Raw genomic sequence first — 25083 nt, forward strand, 5'->3', positions numbered from 1 at the left:
GTACGACCAATTATAACCCTCGAGGCGGGCGACTCCTGATCCTAGCACCCCAAGAGGGAGCCGGCTGACTACCGATCCCAGCACGCGCTGCGGGGCAGAAAGACTACAGCCCCCAGCATGCATTGCCAGGGGGCTCGCTCGCTCCACCCCCTTCCGTCACGTGGGGTACGGGGGGCGGGGCTGAGGTCCAGGCCCTCTGCAGCTGCCTCTTGTGAAACGTGTCCAGCTCCACCTGCAGGGAGCCCTTGTGCGGGGGAAGAGGGAGTGGGGGAGGGGGGGGTCCTACAGCCTGGGCCTTGGGGAGTTTGGGGGAGAGTCAGCCCAGGGGCCTGTCACCTTTGGACCCTGCGGGACAGATTCCAGATTGGCCAAGCAATATAGGCAGCCGACCTCTACGTGCAGGGGCCGCCCGAGGAGCGGCTTGTCAATGCAGCCTCCATGGGTCCAGGGCGGGCGCTGCTGCGGACTTCCCAGCCTTCACCGTGGCCTTCAGGGAGGGTGGCCAGCCGGCAAATGTGAAAAACCAGGGTAGGGCAGGGGGCAATCAGTGCCACTATGAGAAAAATCCCCACCTAGCGGGACTGTCCCTATAAAACCAGGACATCGGGTCACCCTACCTTCGGGCCCTTCGTTCGGCTGATGAAGCTGCTGTCGAGCGGCTCGGCCGGCACTGCAAACGCTCGAAGAAGGCGATGGCCCCATTGCTCAAAGGGGAGCCTACGTGCGAGCCCAGAACACCAACCAGTGCAGGGACCAGCTACTCTGAGTGCGACACCCCCCCATAAATTAAAAACACTTTTAAATATATTTAACACCATTATAAGTGGAAACATCGGTACTGCTCGTTTTAGTCCTGAAACATGAGCCTGCGTCAATTGACCCAGGCTCTGACTTGCTGCTGCCAGGTTGGTTTTTGTTTGGGTTTGGGTTGTTGGGGGGGTTTTCAATATCGACAGACACTAAGTCGCTTTAGAAAAGGGGACTTTATGTGATTTTGAAAATTTTACTCCTAGCCCATAAATCCACAGTAGGCACATAAATGAGACAACTGATTGTTGAAGCAACAGAGTGTCAGTAGCTTCGGTGACTTCATACAGGCACTCAACACCTTTGAAAATCAGACCATTTATGTAGGTGTCTGAATATTGGTTAGTGGCCTTGGTTCAAGAATCCCATCTTGAAAAACGGTGGTGATGTTTACAGGTGGAAGGAAATAACTACAATAAATGACAAATTATGTCAGCACCTATAGATAAAAGTGCATTGATAGTCATAGAATATAACAGTACAGCCATGGGTAGAAGTGCATTCTGCATTAGACCGGTGTCCCCCAAGGCATTTCAACACCTCACAGTCACATCAAAAGCAGCTGCTAGCTCTAAAAGAATTAACATTGGACAGCCTATTATCCTCCCTCAAACAACATTCCCAGCACACTATTCCCACACACTGGTCTGAAACCAAACTAACTGGGGCTAAAGACCTCAGGACAAAAGTACCGCTCGCGACATCTCCCCACATCCTTCTCTATAATCTTTCCCAAACATGGGAGGATACTGTGATAACTGGTTAGAGAGGGACAAGAAAGTTCCTTGGCAAAATCTAACAGTTATTTCTGTAAGCGCTTGGCGGGGAGAGGGCTCTAGCAGGTGTAGGAATAGGTGGCGGGAGAAAAACATTGATTAAACAAACAAATAAACCAATTCTCCAGGAAGCCCCTGAGCCCTGCCATGTATAAGCCCACAACACAACATGGGGAAGAAATACTGGGAAAGAACTTTCAAGTGTCACTTTAACATTCTTACATTATTTTGGTGCAAAGAAAGAAATAACCCTTTTCACCAGTAAGACTTTTTAAGTTGGGGGTCCCAGGCTGACCAACTCTTCTGAATGGGAGATAAGACCATCTTTGACAGCTTGGAATCCACCACGAGGGTCTGTCCCAGCCACAAAGTGTAGATGTTTCCATAAATCTTTGCCAGCTGGAGAGAGAAAATTGGCAAGAGAATTAGGTGTTCACATCTGTATAAAACAGAAAACCTATCTTAACCTAATTGGACGGCAGGAGAATCCCCCCTTTGGGGAGGCTAGTCCCTGGCTCCACCCCTTCTGCCACACCCTCCCCACAGCCAGAGCCCCAAGACACCCTGCCCCCACAACCAGAGCCACAAGTTCTCCCTCTCCCCGCCACAGGAGCCCTGGGCTGGCTGAAAGCCTGAGCGCTCCCCGCCCTTGGCTGGAAGAGCCCCGAGCTGGCCACAGCCCAGTGCATGCCACTCGGTTGGAGAAGCCACAGGCTGACCGCAGCCCAGAGTGTCTCCCACCCTCGTGCTGTGCTTCCCCTCCCCGGCCCAAAACTTCTGTTACTTAAAAAGAAAAGGAGGACTTGTGGCACCTTCGAGACTAACAAACTTAGATCTGAGTATAAGCTTTCGTGAGCTACGTACTCCTTTTCTTTTTGCGGACACAGACTAACATGGCTGCTACTCTGAATTCTGTTACTTAGTAGACGCTTTTGATAAGCCCCATACAGGTTTTTGGAAATACAAGAAGTGGGTTTCTCTAGGACCCAACAACTAAGCAAGTCAGGAGACTAGGTGAGGCTGGTCATTAAATCCTATTAATTGACTGGAAAAAGAGCTCTGTTAAATGATTATATACAAATAAATACCTCAATAAGAGTCTCATGCTGAAATCTGAAGCCCAGCTGCCACGTGTTCCCTACGATGAGGGCTGGGGGTCGGACCAGGGGCAAGCCGTCTAAGCTGCCCAATGCAGCTTCAGATACGGCACAAGCAGGAAACACGCAGCCAGAGCTATGAAACTTATCCACATCATCTCCTTGCCTTTTTGTCCTTCTCTTTATTCGGGTCTCTCTGAAAATCTACTGCACTTGTGGAGACTGAAGTATCTGTGTCATGAACTCTTCTGCATCCTCATTCTTCTCAAAGGCTCCTTGGTCCTATCTGGATCTCTCTTATTTATTTCCCCTTTCCACTCCTTCATGTTCCCTCCTATTAATCCTCTTGCATTCTTTATGATGACATGACTGACAGGCTCCTAAATTAATATTCGCTCTTCATTCAAATCCTTTTTTAGGCTCACCTCTTATGCATTACTGGCAAGCAGTGAGGCAATAGTCAGTATTAATAATTACAAAAAGAACAAAAGCACACAGCTCAACCATACCATCCAGACACACACAGTCCTAAACTGAATATCTAGGTGATCTTCTTGTTCTAATTTCATCCTTCCTTGCCCTTTTCCCTCCCTGCTTTTTGCTACCTTCACTTGGCATGCCACAATTATTAGATTTCAGGGACAGGGACAGAGTAGTAATTTTGGGTGCTTCAGTCTTTGGGTGGCCCAACCTGAGACACTTCAAAGGAGCACAGGTTTCAAAAAGTGCTGAGCTATGTGCCACTTTCATGTTTTTTTCCTGTGCCAGAGAGGCACATTGGGGTTAGATTATAATTCAGGATCTATTTTACTTACCCATTTAAAAAAAATGCAGGACAATGATTAGCAAAACTGTATGACTTTCATGTGTGAAAGTCTGAGCAATTTAAAGCAACATTCTACTTTACTTTTATTTTGGTGTTCTGTAATGTAATTTAAATGAAAATCCAGGATTATAACTGAAATGCAAAGTATTTTGGTTACCAAGTATTTGTAACTTAACTTTCATGTGTTTAGGAAATACTGATCAGTTATTGTGATTTTTTTTTCTGTATGGTAGTTTAAATAAATTACCAAAATAAGTGAAACTGGTGTGATTATATTGCATTATTTTGACAAATAAAATATGCAGAATTTTGCAGAATTTTTAATTTTTTGGCATAGAATTCCCCCAGGAGTAGCAGATGATGTGTGGTTAGATGCAGTAATTCGTGCTCTACCAGCTTTCTGTATGAATTTCAAAATTGGATTTAGTCTAGAAAACAGACCCCACTGTATCTTTTCCTATCTTACACGCCGAGTGACTCACCAAGACTTCTCCCTTCTCACTCTCCCCTTCTTTGTATTTTAAGTACAATCCTGTTTGTTCAGGTTTACACCTTTAGGGTGAAAGCAGTTACTCCAGTTGTCCCACATGGACTTGCTGTCTCCAAAAAGATTGAAAAGTAACGAAAGGTGGATTTTTTCAAAGTATTAGTAGTCTACATTCGCCTGCAAAAACACAGCAGACCTGTCAAATTATTTTGGATACCAATGTTTGATTCATACAGGTTTAGCCTGATCATAGAATATCAGGGTTCGAAGGGACCTCAGGAGGTCATCTAGTCCAACCCCCTGCTCAAAGCAGGACCAATCCCCAATTTTTGCCCCAGATCTCAAATGGCCTCCTCAAGGATTGAACTCACAACCCTGGGTTTAGCAGGTCAATGCTCAAACCACTGAGCTATCCCTCCCAGTTTGATAAATATGGAGCCAGTCAATAAACTCAATTTAATAAACTCACCAGAAACAAAACACCCGGGATGGTGTAAAGAGGCTCATTCTGGGCGCCTCTAGTGTGCTCTTTACTTTATTGATACTGAAAACCAGCACCCAGATATTGTTTTACTTTAAAATGCTTTACAGACATTAACTTAACCATGCTCAAATAAATTGGTTAGTCTCTAAGGTGCCACAAGTACTCCTTTTCTTTTAACTTAACCAAGTGACTGACTTTCTTTTTGAGTTGGAGGTCAGACTAACGATCTAAAGGTCCCTTCTGCCTTAAAATCCATGAACCCAATGGAAATGATGCTAGTGGTATGTTACGGTAACTTTATCAGTTAATGCACGTCTCATCTCATTTATTTTCCTTCTCCATCTTGTTTCCACTGGCCTCTCTTGCAGTGGCGACACGGGGATGATGGGATATCGGAACATTAGAAGGCGTAGGTGGGGGAATGGGAGAAGATCCCAAATGCAAGAGACGCTGGAGAAGATGAAAAGAACTTTATTGCAATAACAGTTAAACACAGGAGTCATTTCTCCTTGTGTACACAGGGCTCTTTGGTACTGAATTCGATCAACCCCTGAATTCCCCTAGAACACCTTTGCATTGGGCATCTCTAACTCTCCAACAGTTTCCCCACTGTCACACTGAGGAGGCCAGCCATCTACCCACACTCCTCGCTTAGTTTTTCCCTGGGTCAGTTTCCTGCCCTCACCCATTCTCATACTTCTCAGAGTGGTGTTGCTGGTCTTCTCCCAGAAGACTAGTTCAGAACTACACCTCTCATTTTAACTGTCCCCTTACAAAACACTCAATTTAACAACTGAAACATGCTTCTGGGTAGGAATATCACTCTACAGAAATACCAACTATGCCAAGATAGCCCCGTGTTCCATAGTCCTACATCTACACTAGGAAACTTACCATTGCAGGTAACATGTGCTGTGAACCAGTGTTGGGAACAATTTAACTGCAAATGTGGACAGGACCAAAGTATGTTCAACACCATCTCGGAAATGTTAGTGGAGCTGTGAGCGCCTTGTCAATACTAAAAGCATTAGTGCCTGCATCCAATCAACTGCCAGCAACTGGGCAGCTCTCTTGTTGGCAGCAATGGTGTAAACACTAGTATAGACAGGGCTCAGGCCCTTCTCATACCTTCCCTTCCAACCTATTTCACCTGCTTCTGCCTGCTCCCTTCAATCCCCTCCAAAATGCCTCCCATCCTCAACAACCAAAAATGCCCAAGCTGAAGTCATTAGCAACCTCTTCCTGGCCAAATCTCAGGGACTCTTCTCAATGCACCATCTCTTCCCTTTCTCCTCTTTATCACTGTTGACCTGCCCCTTCTCCCTCACACCTTTCCCCTCTCTCTGCTTCTGACACTATCTAGAACCCTTCCTTTCCCACCAACCACTCCTTCAGCGTCTCCCCTTCAGTGACTTCTGTTCGTCCTCTCTTCTGGCATTCATCAGGATCCAGCCTCTGACCCCTCCTTTTTCCTCCTGCTAAACTAATTTCCCAAGCAATTTCATGATACATGGACGACTCTCAAATCTAACTCTACCCCAGGCCTGTCACCTCAGCTGTAACTTCCTCCTCTCTGGAGAACCGCTATTGCCTCGTTCTGTGACCCATCTGTGCAGTTTCAGAGTCGGTCCCTCTGTGACACACCACGCCCCATATTCACCATGGTGATATAATTGTGATATGTTTTGAACAAACTCTGCCTTGTGCGGTATCATTTTAGAAGTCTTAATCAGCTGACCATTAATATCCTGTTGTCTGTGCTCTCATTGTGTACGAAGTTTTGCTGTGTTTGTGCCACTGAAACACGTTATGAGATTGGGAACACCCACAAGCAGCCTTTCAGGTTGACAATAAAAAGGCCAAACAATGTTGATGGCTCATTGAGGCGAATACAAACACTCACAAGGGTCAGCCCAGGAACTGTGAAGAATGGAAACCTCTCAGAGATCGTGCATACCCAAGGGAAACTGTTTGACTCATGTCACAGCAAAAGATATTTCCAGCAAGTTGGAAGAAGATATAAAAGGGGGAAGTGACCTCATGACTTGGCCTCACTTCCCCTACAACAGAGCACTTGGAAACACCTTAGGAACAAAAGTCTGAACTGGGGAATTGGGGCCCCAGGTGAGAAAGAAGGAAGCCTGCCTGTGTATGAAAGCTTGGTGGACTGTTTACACTATCTAACAGGGTGAGACACTGCTAGATTCAAATCCTATCTGATTTAGAGAACTTAGATTGCAATTTTGTTTTATTTCTTAGGGTAATCTACTTTGCTCTGTACGCGATTACTTATAAATCACTTAAAAACTCTCTTTCTGTAATTAATAAATCTATTTTATATTTACCTAAGAATAGTGTGGGTTAAGTGAAGTGCTTGGAGAAAAATCTCAGCTCAGTCAAAGGCTTTTGCATATTCCTCCCCAGATTCAGGGAGAGGTGGACTGGGTAATAAATTTATACTGGGCAAGCTTTTGACCAAGGCAAGACGGTAGAGCTCTGAGGTCCTAGGCTGTGGAGCTGGGGAGAAGCCTTTGTGAAACTGCAGCTGGGTGTATCCCTGCCTGCGTAAAGGTTTGTGCGAGTGCAGGACTGGGAGCAGTCTGCAGCTTGTCACAGCAGCACAGTGTGAGAGGGAGCCCAGGCTGCTGAGACAGAGGGCTCAGTGGTACCCCAGTTCCTGTCTGTACCCGGGGGGGGGGGGACGGACTGCCACACCCTCCTCTTCACATCAGTCAGGAAAGCTGGCAAACAATAAGAAAGAAGCATACTCACATCCCTCAGCAGGAACAATGCAACCCTCATTCTGCTTCCAGCCAGGCTAATTCCAATTTCCCATGGAAGCAGGAAAATGGAGGCCCCTCCATCATCAGCTCCTGGCGTCCTTCCTGCTCCACCTGATTGTGCCTGGTTAATGGAATCTCTTTTCAAGCCAATGCCTTGCTGTAGGTCTAACTGCATTTTCATTGTCTGTCCCCCAAAGGGTTGCGGGGAGAATGAGTTTATGTTCACAAAGTGCTTTGAAGGTGTAGAGCCAAGTATTACCATTCTCAGGAACAAGCAATGGGAAAGCAGAAGAAAAGGGCACCCCAAGTGCAATGGAGGTGGGGGCCAGGCTGCACACTGCAGGCCTACTACTCTATGTGAGTGCCCTTCACTACTCCATTTCAACACAGTAAACTTCAGCCATTTCCTATCAGGACCAGGAACTCACTAAAATATACAGGACTGGGATCGTCAGCCAGTATAAACCAGCATAAATGGAAATTCTAAGTTCCACCCTGTGATCAGCTTGGTGGACCAGTTACTGCCAGTCATCTTGAAGCATGTGTCTATGTACTCCAGTATAATCTAGGCAAACATCCCAGACTTTCACTTGACTGGATGCATTCCAGTAGCAACTGCTCCCTTTTTAACCAAGTAATATGTGCACTTGAAAAGACAAGGGCCTCCCCTTCTGGCCAGTACATGAACTGTAGGGACTGGGTAGGCAAGAATGCTCCATTGCAATATATCGATTGGCTCCAGCAGAGGAAGGACAGCACAGTTCCAAAGTGAGTTTCTTTTCCCCTGCAGGAAGCAAGAGCCTTCAGGCCAACAAATAATCCAGAAAATGTAATCTTGAATACAGAGGCCCCAAGAGGTCCTGTCTCAAGAGTGAACGTGCTTGCATGAGCAGGTTTGGGGGCTTTTTTCTATTTCTGAAGCAGATATGAAGTAAAGTGGTAACTGAGAAGAAGTAGGAAAGATCCCGAGCAGCAGCAGACGACTTGGAAGAGATACTTGAGTACGAGAAATAAATATTTGAGGTTAAGGACTGTGACAGAGTGTTAGGCAAGAACGGCTGAACCAGCACCCTGGTCCTGGCATGTCCAATCAAACAATGCAGAATGGAGCTGGTTAAAACAGCGCTAGGCCGAATTTGTGGATGGAGGAGAGCTGGAATTAAGCAATTAGGCTGAGGCTAGAAATAGGCACAAGAAGGAAGTGTGGCGAGGGACAGGCAGCAGGGAGAGGAGAGAGATTGCCCTTCCCTGTTTGTTGCAGGAGCTGCAGGCTCCCTAAGACTGTTGGAGCAGAGCTGTATATAGCATGAAGGAGGTGGATATCCACATTGCAAATAAGCTACACAAGGTGTTTGACCAATACAAGAGTCTCTGAGCGGTTCATCGACCAGCGCACAGGGTGGGATGAGAGACGCCCTCAAATCTGACCACTGATTTGGCTAACTGCAACCAGTGAATTGCAGGTACCCTTTGGATTAATGAGCTTGTGTTGCCAGATGTCTCTGTCCTTAGTCACACAAAGTCCTTCAAAGTCCTAGTAAAGACACTTAATATATGCTAATAAATCTGGAAACATATGCTAATAAATCTTGAAAATGATTCAGTTCTAAAATCTGGCTCATCCTTCAGTTGCAATGAGACTGTAAGGTTCTAGAGAGGATCACACCCAGCTGGTATTTCAGGCTCAGCTTGGGAAGTTGGAAGTGGAATCTCCAAATCAGTGAGGCAAAGACGACAAGGTTCATGCTGGCCCCAGGCTCCCCTGAAAAACACATCATCCGAGAAAAAACACAAAGCTGAACGATTCGTGCATCTGTAAAGAAATAACTACATGCACTCATGTGCGTGCACTCTCCACGCACAGGGTTTATTTAATAAAGCTATCAGTGTTCACGCCTGCTGCCTTCAGACTCCCCAGTCTACTTGGAGACGGTTGTAACTCAGTGCAGTGCAGCTGTGGAGCACTTTCCCTACAGCTGTTTCTACCTTAATTTTCCTCTGATGCTATGCTACACCACCACTCACTCCTTGGGAGGTACAATCATTACAGACTTCACCAACAGCACATTTCAGATTTTTTTCTAGCTGCTCTCACACTGTCTTGAAACAAGAATGAAGATTTTTAAAAAGCCAAAAACTCTACCCACTACTTACTTTAGGAATCAGGTAACCATGAAACTGGACATCCCCATGGACCCCTGTTGGCGTGATGTTGGCAGGGAGAATTATAGGTTAAAACAACCAGGGAAATCCCATGCTAACTGCCACTTTTGCACTAACCTAACTGCCAAACGTTAAATGGCCCAGCCTTCAGCTCTGATGAGAAATACATTTTAAATTCAAGGGGGTAGCTGTGTTAGTCTGAATCTGTAAAAGCGGCAAAGAGTCCTGTGACACCTTATAGACTAACAGACGTAGTGGAGCATAAGCTTTCGTGGGTGAAAGCCCAGTACCTTGCCTCTGGCAGTTTCCAATATCCGATGTTTCATAATTGCTTGGGATGGTTCTAGACTATTCTCAGTGGTAGAAGAGGACAGGACAAGGAGTAATGGTCTCAAGTTGCAGTGGGGGAGGTTTAGGTTGGATATTAGGAAACACTATTTCACCAGGAGGGTGGTGAAGCACTGGGATGGGTTACCTAGGGAGGTGGTGGAATCTCCTTCCGCAGAGGTTTTTAAGGTCAGGCTTGACAAAGCCCTGGCTGGGATGATTTAGTTGGGGATTGGTCCTGCTTTGAGCAGGGGGTTTGACTAGATGACCTCCTGAGGTCCCTTCCGACCCTGATATTCTATGATAAGGCAGCACAAAAAATTCCCAATAGAGTTGGAAGAATATCTTTCAAGATAATCAGCTGACCCCATGGAGCATGAAACCCAATGGTCACCATTTAACTGGCAAAATATTATTGGGCTCAAATTATCCCTCTTCATTTTAAACCTTCCCGCAGCACACTCAATCTTGCCCTTAATTTTCTCCCCAGAAACGTTACAGCTGGCAGATCCAGCACAGCCAGCCCTGTCAATGTCACCGGCTGTTCCAGTCCTGGCAGTCTCTAGGGTGAAAGCTCTCCCATTTACCAGAGTGAGATGAGCTATTTCATTCAGCAGTCCATGACATTGAGCGGCTCCTCTGGGTCATCGCTCTCCAAGTGGCAGCTGATCTGTTCCCTCACAAACTGCTCCATCGCCTCCCAGTTACAGGAAATCCTCTCATGTCGCCCTGGGCTGATTTCCATGAGGAATGTGAAGGCATTGTACAGCTTCAAAAAATCCAAAGAAGTTTAAAAGCTATTATTGGCAGAATTACAGTGGTATCTTATTGCAATAGGAACTGGCACCAAGTAGGCAGCTGCATAACAGACTTTTACTGGGTAAAAGCGTAACCTAACATTGCCGTCCCCAAAAAGGTTTATTTGGTATGACATTCCCTCACTACTCACACTAATTCCTGAATGGCAAATTGATACTCACAGGCTTCTACCAGCTGGGCTATCTCCCATAGCACTCCAGTGCAGGGTTAGAGTATTCCACACCACGGCCATGCTGTGCACCACTTTGGAAGCTCTGCTTTCAGATAATTGAAAAGCTGATGAATAACCCTCCAGGGCCTGAATGCAAGATCACCTCAATCACAAATGGTACCAAGGCTAACCCCCAATACTTCAGAGAAGAGTCTGAGTGTCTCATGATGGAAGCGCAGACCAACCGAACATGAGTCTCACTAGTTCAAGCAGTGACATAAGACAAAGCAAGAAGATGCTGGAGCTCAGATGTGGAGTGCACCTAATATTGTCAAATGTACATTCACATGCAATGTAATGAACAAGTTATAACAAAAGAATACCACTATGTACATCATGTAGGATGCAGCTGTAATGAACTTTAAACTGAAGGGTAGTTCAGTCATATTATCTGAAAGCACCAGGACCTCAACGAGGAAGCTGTTCTTCAAAGACAAAGGCTTGAATTAAAATGTAAACTCCTCTTTGGCAAACCTTGGGATTCTACCACAGCAGCTGCTCGACACACCTTGATGCAAACACTAAAATCACAATTCATGAAAACCTTGTGTGACCAGGGGAATCACGTACCACAAACAGGAAAGAAAGCTGGGTTGTTAAGGAAATTGTCTGGATATTTGAAACTGTAGAACAACAAGGGAGACTTTACCCTTGAGGAGAATAAACCTAGTACAGAATCCTGTACCCAGAGCCTTCCACCACTTCTGTAGACTCTTCCAGCAGGGCTAGAAACCATTGGTCAAAGCAATTTCCAAAGACAATGGCACAGATCACATTTGAGGTACCTTTATTTATCATTAAATGGAGATCGACAAGCTGTGGTGACAAAAAAAAATAAAAAAGCATGGATCTCCTTATTTATAATGATCAATACATTTCCTTCCCCATCAACTGTAAAGAATCACAAATGCAAGAAATCCAGAAATAAAGGTGCCAACCCATCCATACCTCACCTTTATTAAACCATATAAACTATGAACCCCTGCAGAGTGACCCTTACCATGGGACAAGAGACAATAGTGCCAGGTACCTTCCCGGTGCTTGTAGATTACACTCATACCCTTTAACCTTATTCTGATTCAGTGTTTAACAAAATGCCAAGGCAACATTATTGGGTGATCAGAAGTCGGTAACTTCAGAGCCAAGGTCTCAGCAGGTGGGATGGCCCTTTAAGGGAGTTCAATCTTAACTCCCATCTCTGACTAATTCGCTCCCCCCCTCGTGATGGGTCTGTGGCCAGAGATAGGCGATAGCCATCAGATCACCAGGGCCTCAGATCCAAGCCCAACAAGAAGCTTGGTTAGGAAGAGAGAGACCTGCTGGGAGCTGGCAGTGTCCTGCAGGAGACTCGAGACTGGAAGAATGAAGCAGTAACTGCAGGCACCCGATCAGGCGTATCAGCCTTTACTCTGGCAAGTTGGAAAGTGTATTCAGGTGCCCAGTTACCGTGCTGACAACTCAAACAACAGGACGTATTTAATCTGAGTAAGAACTAATAAAACAGCTTGTGGAGATGGTTCAGAATATACAATCAACTAGCACTCTTGAGACTGCTCCTGGGACATGCATCTAGTTCTGGTGCCCACACTTCTAAAAGGATGTTGAAAAACTGGGGAAGGGTCCACAAAAGAACGACAAGAACGTTTTGCGATCTGGAAAACATGCCATACAGTGAGCAACTTAAGATGCTCAATCTATTTAGTTTATTCATGAGAAGGTTAAGAGGTGACTTGATCACAATCTACAAATACCTGCATGGGGAAGAGATTTCTGGCAGTAGATGGCTCTTTCATTTGGCAGAAAAAGGCAGAGTGTGAATCAAGGGGCTGGAAGCTAAAGCTAGACAAATTCAGTCTAGAAATCAGGCACAATTTCTTTTTTTAGCAATGAAGGTAATTAACAGTTGGAACAACTTATCTAGGAACAAAATGGATTCTCCTGATTTAAAGACTTTAGAAAGACATTCACTCCATCATTTAAAAGATGCACTATAGTTCAAACAGAAGTTATGGGCTTAATGAACCTCACCCCGTGATTTCTTCTATGACCTGTGTTATGCAGGAAGTCAGACTAGATGATCATAATGGTTTCTTCTGGCCTTAAAATACATGGAGAGAGACATGTAAAACAAGTATCACTAGATTTATAAAGGATTTAAAATGTCAGAGCAGGAGGCGGCCTGAAGGATTTTCTTACTTTGTATCAGCAAAAGGAAAGCTGACCTGCCACAAACGTATTTTCATTTTTTCTGATCCCTTTGCAATAAACAGAAACGCACCCCGAGTTCATAGAGGGATCCTGAGCCCCTGGATAATGGAATATACAATATTTTTACCAAAAATTTCACCGTGAGCTTTCGAACAATTGAGACAGAGGACAATTCTCATGAAAATAATCTCTTCATAAGATTTCACAGAGATCAGGGTGGAAACACCAACCCAAATCTTGCATTCTTTATTCAGGAAAAAGATCTATTGGTTTTGAGGAGTGTATCCTTCCCATCTATGCACTTATATCGACTGGATTTTGTAGCCAATGGGTTAAACTACAGGTTTAAAGTTAGCTTTTACGTAGGATATAGGTATAAAGCAGTTATGCAAGGTCCATACCTCTAAGACATTAACTTAAGCATTTAGCATTTAGGTTTTAGCATAAGTAAGTTGACCAACAGTTTTCAGAGGAACAGCCGTGTTAGTCTGTATTCGCAAAAAGAAAAGGAGTACTTGTGGCACCTTAGAGACTAACCAATTTATTTGAGCATGAGCTTTCGTGAGCTACAGCTCACTTCATCAGATGTATACCGTGGAAACTGCAGCAGACTTTATATACACACAGAGAATATGAAACAATACCTCCTCCCACCCCCCTGTCCTGCTGGTAATAGCTTATCTAAAGTGATCAACAGGTGGGCCATTTCCAGCACAAATCCAGGTTTTCTCACCCTCCACCCCCCCACACAAATTCACTCTCCTGCTGGTGCTAGCCCATCCAAAGTGACAACTCTTTACATAATCAAGTCGGGCTATTTCCTGCATAGATCCAGGTTTTCTCACATCCCCCCCACCCCCATACACACACAAACTCACTCTCCTGCTGGTAATAGCTCATCTAAACTGACCACTCTCCAAGTTTAAATCCTGACAAAGGAGGTGCTGTTGTCATCATGAATAGGTCGGAATATGAACAAGAGGCTGCTCGGCAGCTCTCCAACACGAGTTTCTACAAGCCATTACCCTATGATCCCACTGAGAGTTACCAAAAGCAACTACAGCATTTGCTCAAGAAACTTCCTGAAAAAGCACAAGATCAAATCCGCAGAGACACACCCCTGGAACCCCGACCTGGGATATTCTATCTACTACCCAAGATCCATAAAACTGGAAATCCTGGGCGCCCCATCATCTCAGGCATTGGCACCCTGACAGCAGGATTGTCTGGCTATGTAGACTCCCTCCTCAGGCCCTACGCTACCAGCACTCCCAGCTACCTTCGAGACACCACTGACTTCCTGAGGAAACTTCAATCCATCGGTGATCTTCCTGATAACACCATCCTGGCCACTATGGATGTAGAAGCCCTCTACACCAACATTCCACACAAAGATGGATTACAAGCCGTCAAGAACACTATCCCCGATAATGTCACGGCTAACCTGGTGGCTGAACTTTGTGACTTTGTCCTTACCCATAACTATTTCACATTTGGGGACAATGTATACCTTCAGATCAGCGGCACTGCTATGGGTACCCGCATGGCCCCACAGTATGCCAACATTTTTATGGCTGATTTAGAACAACGCTTCCTCAGCTCTCGTCCCCTAAAGCCCCTACTCTACTTGTGCTATATTGATGACATCTTCATCATCTGGACCCATGGAAAAGAAGCCCTTGAGGAATTCCACCATGATTTCAACAATTTCCATCCCACCACCAAACTCAGCCTGGTCCAGTCCACACAAGAGATCCACTTCCTAGACACTACAGTGCTAATAAACAATGGCCACATAAACACCACCCTATACCGGAAACCTACTGACTGCTATTCCTACCTGCATGCCTCCAGCTTTCACCCTGACCACACCACACGATCCATCGTCTACAGCCAAGCTCTGCGATACAACCGCATTTGCTCCAACCCCTCAGACAGAGACAAACACCTACAAGATCTCTGTCAAGCTTTCTTACAACTACAATATCCACCTGCAGAAGTAAAGAAACAGACTGATAGAGCCAGAAGAGTTCCCAGAAGTTACCTACTACAGGACAGGCCTAACAAAGAAAATAACAGAACGCCACTAGCGGTCACCTTCAGCCCCCAACTAAAACCCCTCCAACGCATTATTAAGGATCTACAACCTATCCTAAAGGATGACCCAACACTCTCACAAGTCTTGGGAGACAGGCCAGTCCTTGCCTACAGACAGCCCCGCAACCTGAAGCAAATACTCACCAACAACCACATACCACACAACAGAACCACTAACCCAGGAACTTATCCTTGCAACAAAGCCCGTTGCCAATTGTGCCCACATATCTATTCAGGGGACACCATCACAGGGCCTAATCACATCAGCCACACTATCAGAGGCTCGTTCACCTGCACATCCACCAATGTGATATATGCCATCATGTGCCAGCAATGCCCCTCTGCCATGTACATTGGTCAAACTGGACAGTCTCTACGTAAAAGAATAAATGGACACAAATCAGATGTCAAGAATTATAACATTCATAAACCAGTCGGAGAACACTTCAATCTCTCTGGTCACGCAATCACAGACATGAAGGTCGCTATCTTACAACAAAAAAACTTCAAATCCAGACTCCAGCGAGAAACTGCTGAATTGGAATTCATTTGCAAATTGGATACTATTAATTTAGGCTTAAATAAAGACTGGGAGTGGCTAAGTCGTTATGCAAGGTAGCCTGTTTCCTCTTGTTTTTTCCTACCCCCCCCCCCCCAGATGTTCTGGTTTAACTTGGATTTAAACTTGGAGAGTGGTCAGTTTAGATGAGCTATTACCAGCAGGAGAGTGAGTTTGTGTGTGTATGGGGGTGGGGGGGATGTGAGAAAACCTGGATCTATGCAGGAAATAGCCCGACTTGATTATGTAAAGAGTTGTCACTTTGGATGGGCTAGCACCAGCAGGAGAGTGAATTTGTGTGGGGGGGTGGAGGGTGAGAAAACCTGGATTTGTGCTGGAAATGGCCCACCTGTTGATCACTTTAGATAAGCTATTACCAGCAGGACAGTGGGGTGGGAGGAGGTATTGTTTCATATTCTCTGTGTGTATATAAAGTCTGCTGCAGTTTCCACGGTATACATCTGATGAAGTGAGCTGTAGCTCACGAAAGCTCATGCTCAAATAAATTGGTTAGTCTCTAAAAAAGACTAGTACTCCTTTTCTTTTGACCAACAGTGACTCAAAGTCACAAGATGACATAGGATATAATTTTGCAATATGCAACTCTGCTGAAATTCCAAATAAAACGCTCACAGGTAACCACAAGAAGTCAGATGATGCAAGTTTGGGTATTTCAGGATAGGAACATCAGCAGATGTTGCTAATAGTAACTAACTGACGTATATGCTAATAAGTTTGAGCTAATAAATATACTAACCTACAGAACAAGGACACTGCAATATTATTAGTGTGAGAAAGTTAGTTATGGGCAAAGGAGGCCAAACATTTTTATGAATATTCAAGGCAGCCACCAGACCCTATAACAGGGCTAACCATGGCCTAGACCATCGAGACCTTAACCATTGGAATAGTTTGGCATGCCAGAGAGAGGAAAGGACCCTCACAGACCACCACTAGTCTCCCTACTCCTAGGTCTACACAAGGATTGTGTGAGCATGCCTAGGACATGATGCTGGACATAAAATTAATATTGCATTACTGTTACACTCTTGTTTGGATCAGATCTTGTGTGTGTTTACTAACCCTGTTAATAAAACAAATGAAAGCTTAGAACATTTTTGCTTAAGTGTGACTGTTGCAACCATGCATTTCGGGGTTTCCAATTTAACTGTAATTCTAATTAATTCTGGGCCTGGCCTAGGAATTCAAACCTGTCAAACCTCAGAGTATTAATTTGTCAATTGGGGATTATTAAATTATTAATATACAATAAATAGATTAGGCAACAATTTCAATATACTGTAATATAATAGATAACATTTACCTTAGACTGTGGACGTTTCCCTCTCTTGGAGGCTCATGCCATGTTTTTGCCAGACTGTCTGCCATAGCTTCTAAAATCCAGGCATGTGGTACATCTTTTCAGCAAATAACAAAACAAAGACAACACACCCTGCTTGTTCTCCCATCTGTTTAGAACATTCCACCAATTTTCCTTAAAAAATGCACAGCATTCGGATGGGCGCAAAGAACAAAAATAGTCACCCTACATTAAGATTCGAAAAATTCTTGTTTAGTCTATTTCCCACAGATTACTTCTGCACTTCCCACACAATTGTGCGTCTTTCTCTCACGCACCCTATTCCCCACTCCTCTTTCCAGCCAAGATCCTTTGTCTTGCTTCCTCTCAAGTTAACAGTACAAAGCTCGCTGATATCTGGCAGGAACACGGTAAGGCAGACAGCAGAAAAGTTAGACACGTCACAAAGCTTAGTTTAATTTGATATTTAATCATAAGGCATCAATGTAAATTAAAAAATTTCCACCAGGGTCATATACATTCTCCCGCAAAATAAAATGCTGCAAAACCGAGGCCTGGTGCTGCAAATGAGGCTAGTGGTCACTGGTTTTAGCCAGGCTGTCATTGTCGGCAGTGGTGTCCAGGATACTCAGCGCCAACAATGGCAATAAAGGAAGCGGAAAGGTCAATTTGCATAAATCAGCGTAACACGGTAACAATGAACGAAAGGAAAGAGAATTGTATGGAAAACCCCAATGAACAAAAAAAGGTTAACCCCATTAAAAGAGCAAAGAACACAGCCTGGAGATGTCAAGCTCCCAAATGCTGATGGTACATTTTGGAAAGGACTGTAGTACTATGCAGGCCTGAGTTCATTATTGCTTTATCCCAGTTTGGCCCAGGCTAAGGTGAATGTGAAATCCAACTTCATTTAAGGCCAGAAAAATAGGTCAATAACAGCACCTAAATCCCCATCAGTACATGGGTGTAAACTGATTTCATTTGGAGTAATATCCCCCAAGTTTCCTTTCTTGCCAGTGCTATGTACATCTTCACAGCAGTGCTAAAACGTCTGTCAGAACAAATGATGTTACATGGAAAACACGGGGGAAGTCACTAGAGCGGGCATGTCTAACAGGCACTTAGTAACAGCCCCTCTTAGAAAACATAGGCAGACGTATTTTAAAAACACACTCTCGTCCGAAAAAGGCAGCTTCCAGCTCAGTTCTCCTTTAGCTGAGAGTACTCCAAAGCTTTCACAGTTTACTCAAGCTAGTTTACTTGCTACAATGCTACATCAGTTCCAAGAGAGCCGCAGGGCACCCACAGAGAGGCACTGAGAGACTGCCCACATTTTAGAATAGAAAAAGTTCTTTAGAATCCCCACTGTATTGCCTGTGTTGTGTCATTTATTAGGGCTGCACTAGCGATTCCCAAAGGATGCCCCATGTGTTTATTTCTGATGAGCAACTACACCACTTTGCCCACAGAGAATAGACAGTGGAGATTCTCTCTCTCTTTTTTTTTTTTTGCTAGTAACAGTCAGGTGTGCCTGGCTTGCGAACCTGGGGAAGCACTCTGGGTATATGCCTTGGCACTGCACGGCCATTAGGAGTCAGGGAACAGACTTGAGTAAAGTGGGGTTTAGGCTCCAGCGTTTTGCATCCAGAGAAAGGTTGCTTCCCTCATCCCTCTAACAGACTGTTATTCAGATCGGGGGGGAATATACAATAGATTTTTAGCATGGTCACCATCTCCATGGTTGTCTTGCAGGTCCAGTGCACGCAGATGATTTTTTTAAATTAAATAAAAGGTCCCATTTATTATTCCCAAAGGCAAGTAAGTAGGAAGAACACAGGCCATTTGAAGGATGCAGATGCTCTACATGCCAGGAAATTAGCGAGGGTTGACGCTGGGCTTGTCAAAGGAGTTTAAGGGATTTAGGTTTCCAACTTCCATTGAAATTCAATGGCATTTGTGCACTGAACTCCATTAGGCCCCTTTGAAAATCCCAATCTGTTTGCTCGTCATTCCTAATCAGTGCAAAGGGAACACAGAAGGCAGAGTTGAGTTAATGGGGAGGATTTTAAATCCTCCATGAGATTTCTATGCTCTCCATATGTATCCATCTGGAAGAAACCCAGGTGCTGTTTTAAACTAGATTCTCAATTATATAAGCATTAGTTCTCCACCTTCCAAGTCCCACGTTTGTGTCTCAGGAAGGAGCACAAGCAGAAACCATATTCGCCACCACTTCAAATTCTAAAAAGTCCTTTCTTTACAGAGCTCTGACCCAAATCCCAATCATCCTGCTTCTTGATCCTCCTGGCGACACACACACACACACACACCCCGACACACCCACACAGAGCAAGTACTGTGTGTCACCTCAGATTACTCAACAAACCCATCCATAAGAGCCCCCAAAAAGAGAACTATCCACTTGCAGAGGGGAAACAACTCCATGAAGTCCCTGTCCATGATGCAATGAATCAAAATATCCATCCCACAGTAGTTCCTGCTTGCATCGGAAAGAGATCCCTGAAACTTGGCAGCGTCACTGTGTTGGGCGCTTGAAGGCACATTTGCTTTGTGTCTGGGGATTTTAAAAACATCCAGTTACAGAAGACGGCAGCTGCAGGGCTGAGGAAAAGGAGGCAATGCATTTTATTTTTCTTCTGTTCCTGTCCCCGCTCTTGAAGCGTTGTGCCTGGCATGAGATGGCGATCTAAGCCAACACGTTAACATCCCTGAGTGAAATGGCACTGTTAGCGGCCTCTGAGGGTTTGTCCTCAAGCACCAGAGCTGGTGTGTCTGTGGTGGGAAGAGGATTCAAGCCCTGTGTCAAAATCTGCTGAATGGTTTTCCGCAAGTTAGGGTGCAGCTGGTTCTGGGTCTGGTAGAAAACTTCTAAGGCAAAGGACTTCAGGGTGCCAGTACAGAGGTCCTCATAAAGTGGAATTGTGTACATTCGAGACATCTACAATAAAAATAAAACTGGATAACACATAATACATATAAAGGTTAAGAGACTCAACTATGCAAAGAATACACCGGGCAGTTCTCCATGACCTGTCCTCCAAGATCAGAGGCAGTTACTATATTTCTTCAAACTCTCTCTTTGGTAAGACTTTTAGCAAATTACTTTAGATCAGGTCAACCTGAAGCCAGATCGGTATCAGTAAGACAACAGGCTTTTCTTTGAATGTCTGTCTAAGAATCGTTAATTCCACTACTCGTGCACAAAAAATAGCTCAAACAGCAGGCCAAGGGGAAAAGACACGGTGATGAAACGCATCAGCTTTACACTTCTGCTCAATCAAGTAATGAATGAATGGAGTCTGATAGGCCTCAACTTAGTCTATGGACATTTATCCACTGGACAACAAAACTATCACAGATTGGCATGGGTTGCAGGCTCTGCTCTAGAGGGCCCAGGCCTGGAAAAGAAGGACAAGACTGAGGTGGGCAGAGCTAGGCTAGGGGTGGGGAGCCAGACTAGAATAGCACAGACTATGCTTAGGGAAGTCAGATTATGTCCTAGCCAATCCTTCATCACAGAAGGAAGGCGTTGAACAGAAATATGGCCAGGGCAATGTTGTGTTCCCTTACTTGCAGCCATCCCCACCCACTAGCAGGTGAACCAAGCTCAGCCCCTTCGCAACACACCTGATCTATACTTGGCCAGGAAGCAGAAGTTCCAAGGTCTCTTTCACGTCGCATGTCTCATGCACATGTCTCATGCACTGAGAGGTGCAGTGCTGTTTAATCCAGCAGTTAGTACCTGGTATTCCAAGAAGAGTCGGACTTTGTAAAAATCTGGGTAATAGTCATTTCGGACTACGATCTGCAACCAGCGGATACGGATCTCTGCATTCATGGCGTCCAGCTGAGAGGAGTAACATTCTGAAAGCTTTTTTATCACCTCTAAAGAGAACATATACACAAAGAGAGAGTTTGTTACTAGGAGATATTTTGCCAAGTTTGAAAGAAATTACAAAAAAGCGGATGAAAAACATTAACCAGGGGTGAGGGGCTATGTGTTAAGTGAGCAAAGTAAGCGATAACATTATTTCCTTCACTGTTTGTACCAGAAACACTTGCCCACTGCTTTGCTGCAGTACTCACCAGGAGGCAACGGTGACCCATCCAGCAATCTGTCCAAAAAAAGCACAGTTTGGAACGGTCTCCAGTTAGTGATGTCAACACTGCTAGCAGCAGCAACGGCATCAAGAGGCTCAGTGGTCCAGAGTTTGAAGAGTGTCTCCACTGGTCTGATCAGACTGGATCCCTGAGATAAGTCTGGCTCAGCTAATGGAGGTCCTGTAGCATTGAGCCAACGTTCAAACTCCAGTCCTGGAATGAGGAGCACCGAAAGGGTCAAGCAGGAGTCTCTGCAGCTGACTTGACTGTCTCAAGGCCCAGGACTGCTTCAAGCATAGTTAAAAAAAGTTCTATCAATAGCAATGGGATCAACTTCTAATGGGAGCAATACAGCAGGGAGCAAGATCCTAATAGTGACCCTACCAGTCTTAGCTATTTTCTCTGCACTATATAGCATTTATCGGGTTAGGTTGTTGTTGGCTCCCTTCCAACTGTAACACTTCTCTGTCTAATTCTAACCCTGATGCTATCTAGTGCTTAGTCACTATGGTGATGGTAACTCAAAATACCCAAGATGATAATGTTGAGATAGACAGAAAGAAAGATGAGGCAACTTGAATCCAACTTTCTCTCAGACTCCCCTTCATGCACGTCACTTTCTCGGCAATTTTAAGACCTCAGTTCTGACAAAGACTCAAGTAGAGATTAAAACGCAGGTAAGAACTGGGGGAGAGCTTCAGCTCTGTAGAAAGAGGGACAGGTGACTGCCCCACTAGTGGGAATGTAAGTGATTTCAGATTTATTCCCACTATCAAAGGAAAGATGAAAATAACCTCCTATAATACACAGAGCCCTGCAAACCCATTTGTAGAATCAATGGCAGGATACAGAAAGGCATTTATACATGAACTTCAGGGAAGTATACAGGCTGCAGCTTCATAGTGAGAGAAATTATCTAAATTCCACTTTTATTTTAATTATAGAAAACATTTCTTTTCTATCCTCTTTCTCTAGCTTTGATGACTGACATTACAAGCAGAGTGACAATGGCATGAATCACGTTTCTAATGGTTTGAATGCCAAAGATGAATCAGTAAGGAAGTTTCATTTTCTTCAGATCCAGCATTTCCCTATACACCCTCTAATCCCAGCCTAGGCTGTTCCTTTCAAAAGTCTTTGCTTAAACAAAGAAACTCTCTCTTTCCCACCTGCTTTGTTGTCAACACTTTGCTCTTTCAGTTCTGGAAAAAAATTCAGGAAGGAATCCAAAAGATCTTGGGCTACAACGCTGGTGAACTTGTATTTCTCAATGTACGCCTGAAACAGAGTGAAAGAGTGAATTATGGTTAGGAAGACACTGAGAGTTTGTGGAAGAATCAAGGAGCCTGATGTGAAAATACAGAGATGGGAGAGTGAGAACAGCTATTGGAAAGGGGTTCTGGTACGAAAGGAAAGCAAAGAGGAGGGGAGATCTGTACGAGAAGCTAGGTAAGGGAAGCACCATTGTATGCAGAAAAATGGTGCAGTCACAGAAAGGTTCCAAGGTCAGTACAAACTGCGCTAAGCAAGAGCCCTGCCACACTGAAGTATCAGTGGAAGGAGGGGAAGGTTTCAACACATTCACACTTGTGAAAATTAGAACACAACTGACCACCAAGGTATTCACCAACCGGGTATGGATTACAGGAGACGTACAGATGTCTCTGTACATGCTTGATGTATTAAGGAGAGAAAGAGGATGAGTCAGAAGATACTGAGAGAAAGAGAGCATAGTGAGGTGACACCAATGTGCAAGTAAAGGAGAGAAAAGTCAAGAAAAGAGCAAATGAGCTTTGTTGTCAGTTTTTAAAAACACAATGCAGTAGAAGACCTCAATTTATACAGCATATGCCACAGTGCCACAGGATACCAAGGCTTCCCCATCTATAATAAAAAAGTGCTCTGTCCAAGAAGTCCTGATCATTGGGTTTGCTAGTCACACATGCGAAAACCACAACAAACTAGGGACTCTCAGTAGCAAACTGAAGGTAATCCCAGTGATACCTAAACGATTCCATGCAGGGTTTTCCATGGATTTGAAGCCCTAAACAACGAGTTACAAAGATATCTGATTGTCAGAGCACTATTAATTAAGTCATTGGCAATCACAGGACACCCTTTCAGCCTGCAGCTGGAGATGGACAGGAGCCTGTCCCCGTTCAGTTAGGAGGTAACCCAGGAGACACTTTTCTTGTGGTGTCTTGTCAGAATTAGAGTGATGGCACGATTATTCTTCTGCTGTCTCAGACCTAAATGCCTCCTAGCCTCTCCTCACATAGGCAATGTCTACACTACCACTTATGGTGGCAAAAGGTACGTTGCCCAGGGATATGAAAAACACATCTCCCTGAGTGACCTTAACGTGCACAGCACACAAGTGGTAGTGAGAAGGTAGTTTTATGAGGTTGACAGGAGAGCTCTCTCCCGTCAGCACAGAGCGGCTACATGAGCAATCGCACCGTGGCCCGACTGCATCGATAAGCTCGCTAGTACAGACACGGCCTTAGCTGCAGTGACAAAACCTGACACAACAGCAGTTAGAAACACAGGCAGAAATGTGTGCAGGACGAGGTATGTATTCACACTAACTCTGAGGAAGGAGTCGAAGTGTTTGGAGTCTCCGCAAAGCTGGGACAGGTAGTAAACAAAGCAGTAGCCTTTCTCGTAGGTGAACAAGTTCATCAGATTACTCGGATTCACACCTGAAAGGAAAAGATAAACAACAGCATTGTAGGGTACTATATAGCCTGGGACATCATCGAAACTAAGCATAAAATCCCTATGATTTCAGCCATTTCAAATTCCAGACCAGTCTCTAAGGCCTCTTTTTGGAGACCGATCTTTTTCTCAGTTCCATATTCTTCAATGCAAACCTTCGGAACCTCTCAGCATACACACAGTGCTGCTAATTTCCTTGTCAGTGACTCTTGAGATGCCAACACTTGGCACCTTCAGTATTTTTCAACCTGCACTAAATTCTTATGTGCATTTTATTTTGTTCTATGTAGCACCTAGACTGTAAGACTACTTCACGGTCTGGTGCTCTGTGTCCCCTTTACACAGTCAAAAAATAAACAAATGAAGTACAAAGACAGAAAACCAGCACCAGAAAAAAAAGCACATATCAGGGTGTAGAAATAAATTTAGCTGAGGGAGTAACAACAGATCAGCCTCTAATACTGCAGAGCTGTATCAACAGGAAAGCAAACCATGCATTTTAATGTGTGCATATATCCCTGTGTGTGCACATTACTATATACAAATATAAAATTATTATATATGTGCACACCAGGGCATCTAACAGAGCAGACTTTCACAGAGGTTGCAAAACAAATCGTTTGCATTTTAACCACTTATTTTGACATGTTCAAATTCTCAAAAGTATTCAGCTTTCAGGGCAGAAATTTTCTACATTTGGTCTTTGCCCAATGATACTTATTTTGGAAACTGGAAAAAAAAATCCATTCAAACATCTGAGTTTAGAAAAGGTTAAAATAAATAATTTTTAAAAAAGTATTTTTTTAGAAAGGGTTATTTTTAGGACAGGGCTGGAATGAAAAATGTCAGGGCACTGGCTGCTCACCAAAGGCAAGTTCCTTCATTTATATTTAAATTGTTCTTCAAATTAAACAGACTGAAAATATAGGCCAAGATTTTAAAAAACTGGGTGTCTACACTTAGACTCCTGAGTACATATTTAGGCATTTAAATATTTGGGCTGTTTCTCGCAACACCAACTCCCAGCAGTTCCAGAACCAGCCGTACCTGGCTCCAACTTAACCTGAAGCTTGCTAACAGGGTTGTCCTCCCCAAGGAGCTTCATCTGTCTGTGGAGGGCATCAAGACGGAATGCGGTCTCCAGGCATGTGAAGGCAGCACCTGCCCCGAGAGAGAGAGATTATACACACTATCCAGTTGCAGGCAGATAACTGCCTCACTGATACATGTAAAAGATACAGACTACTGGAAAGTGAAAGACAAATATCACAACAGGAG

At 44.4% G+C, this 25083-nt stretch overlaps 1 protein-coding gene across 2 annotated transcripts in view; it reads right to left on the reverse strand.

Moving 5' to 3' along the window:
* Positions 1-17414: 17414 nt before the first annotated feature.
* The window catches only part of RNPEPL1 (arginyl aminopeptidase like 1), a 31362-nt gene continuing 23693 nt past the window's right edge, over positions 17415-25083 (reverse strand). Inside the window, exons 6-11 of one of the 2 annotated variants that reach the window (XM_048865096.2) lie at positions 24853-24966; positions 23677-23789; positions 22257-22365; positions 21073-21300; positions 20729-20871; positions 17415-19924 (exon numbers count right to left, since the gene is read on the reverse strand). In XM_048865096.2, coding sequence (XP_048721053.2) covers positions 19673-19924; positions 20729-20871; positions 21073-21300; positions 22257-22365; positions 23677-23789; positions 24853-24966 — 959 coding nt within the window. In that variant the 3' untranslated portion in view covers positions 17415-19672. Of the gene's footprint in view, positions 19925-20613; positions 20872-21072; positions 21301-22256; positions 22366-23676; positions 23790-24852; positions 24967-25083 lie in introns of both variants that reach the window. The other variant, XR_007358562.2, reaches the window with a different exon arrangement.

Source organism: Caretta caretta, chromosome 9 (assembly GCF_965140235.1).
Source record: "Caretta caretta isolate rCarCar2 chromosome 9, rCarCar1.hap1, whole genome shotgun sequence".
NCBI lineage: Eukaryota > Metazoa > Chordata > Testudines > Cheloniidae > Caretta > Caretta caretta.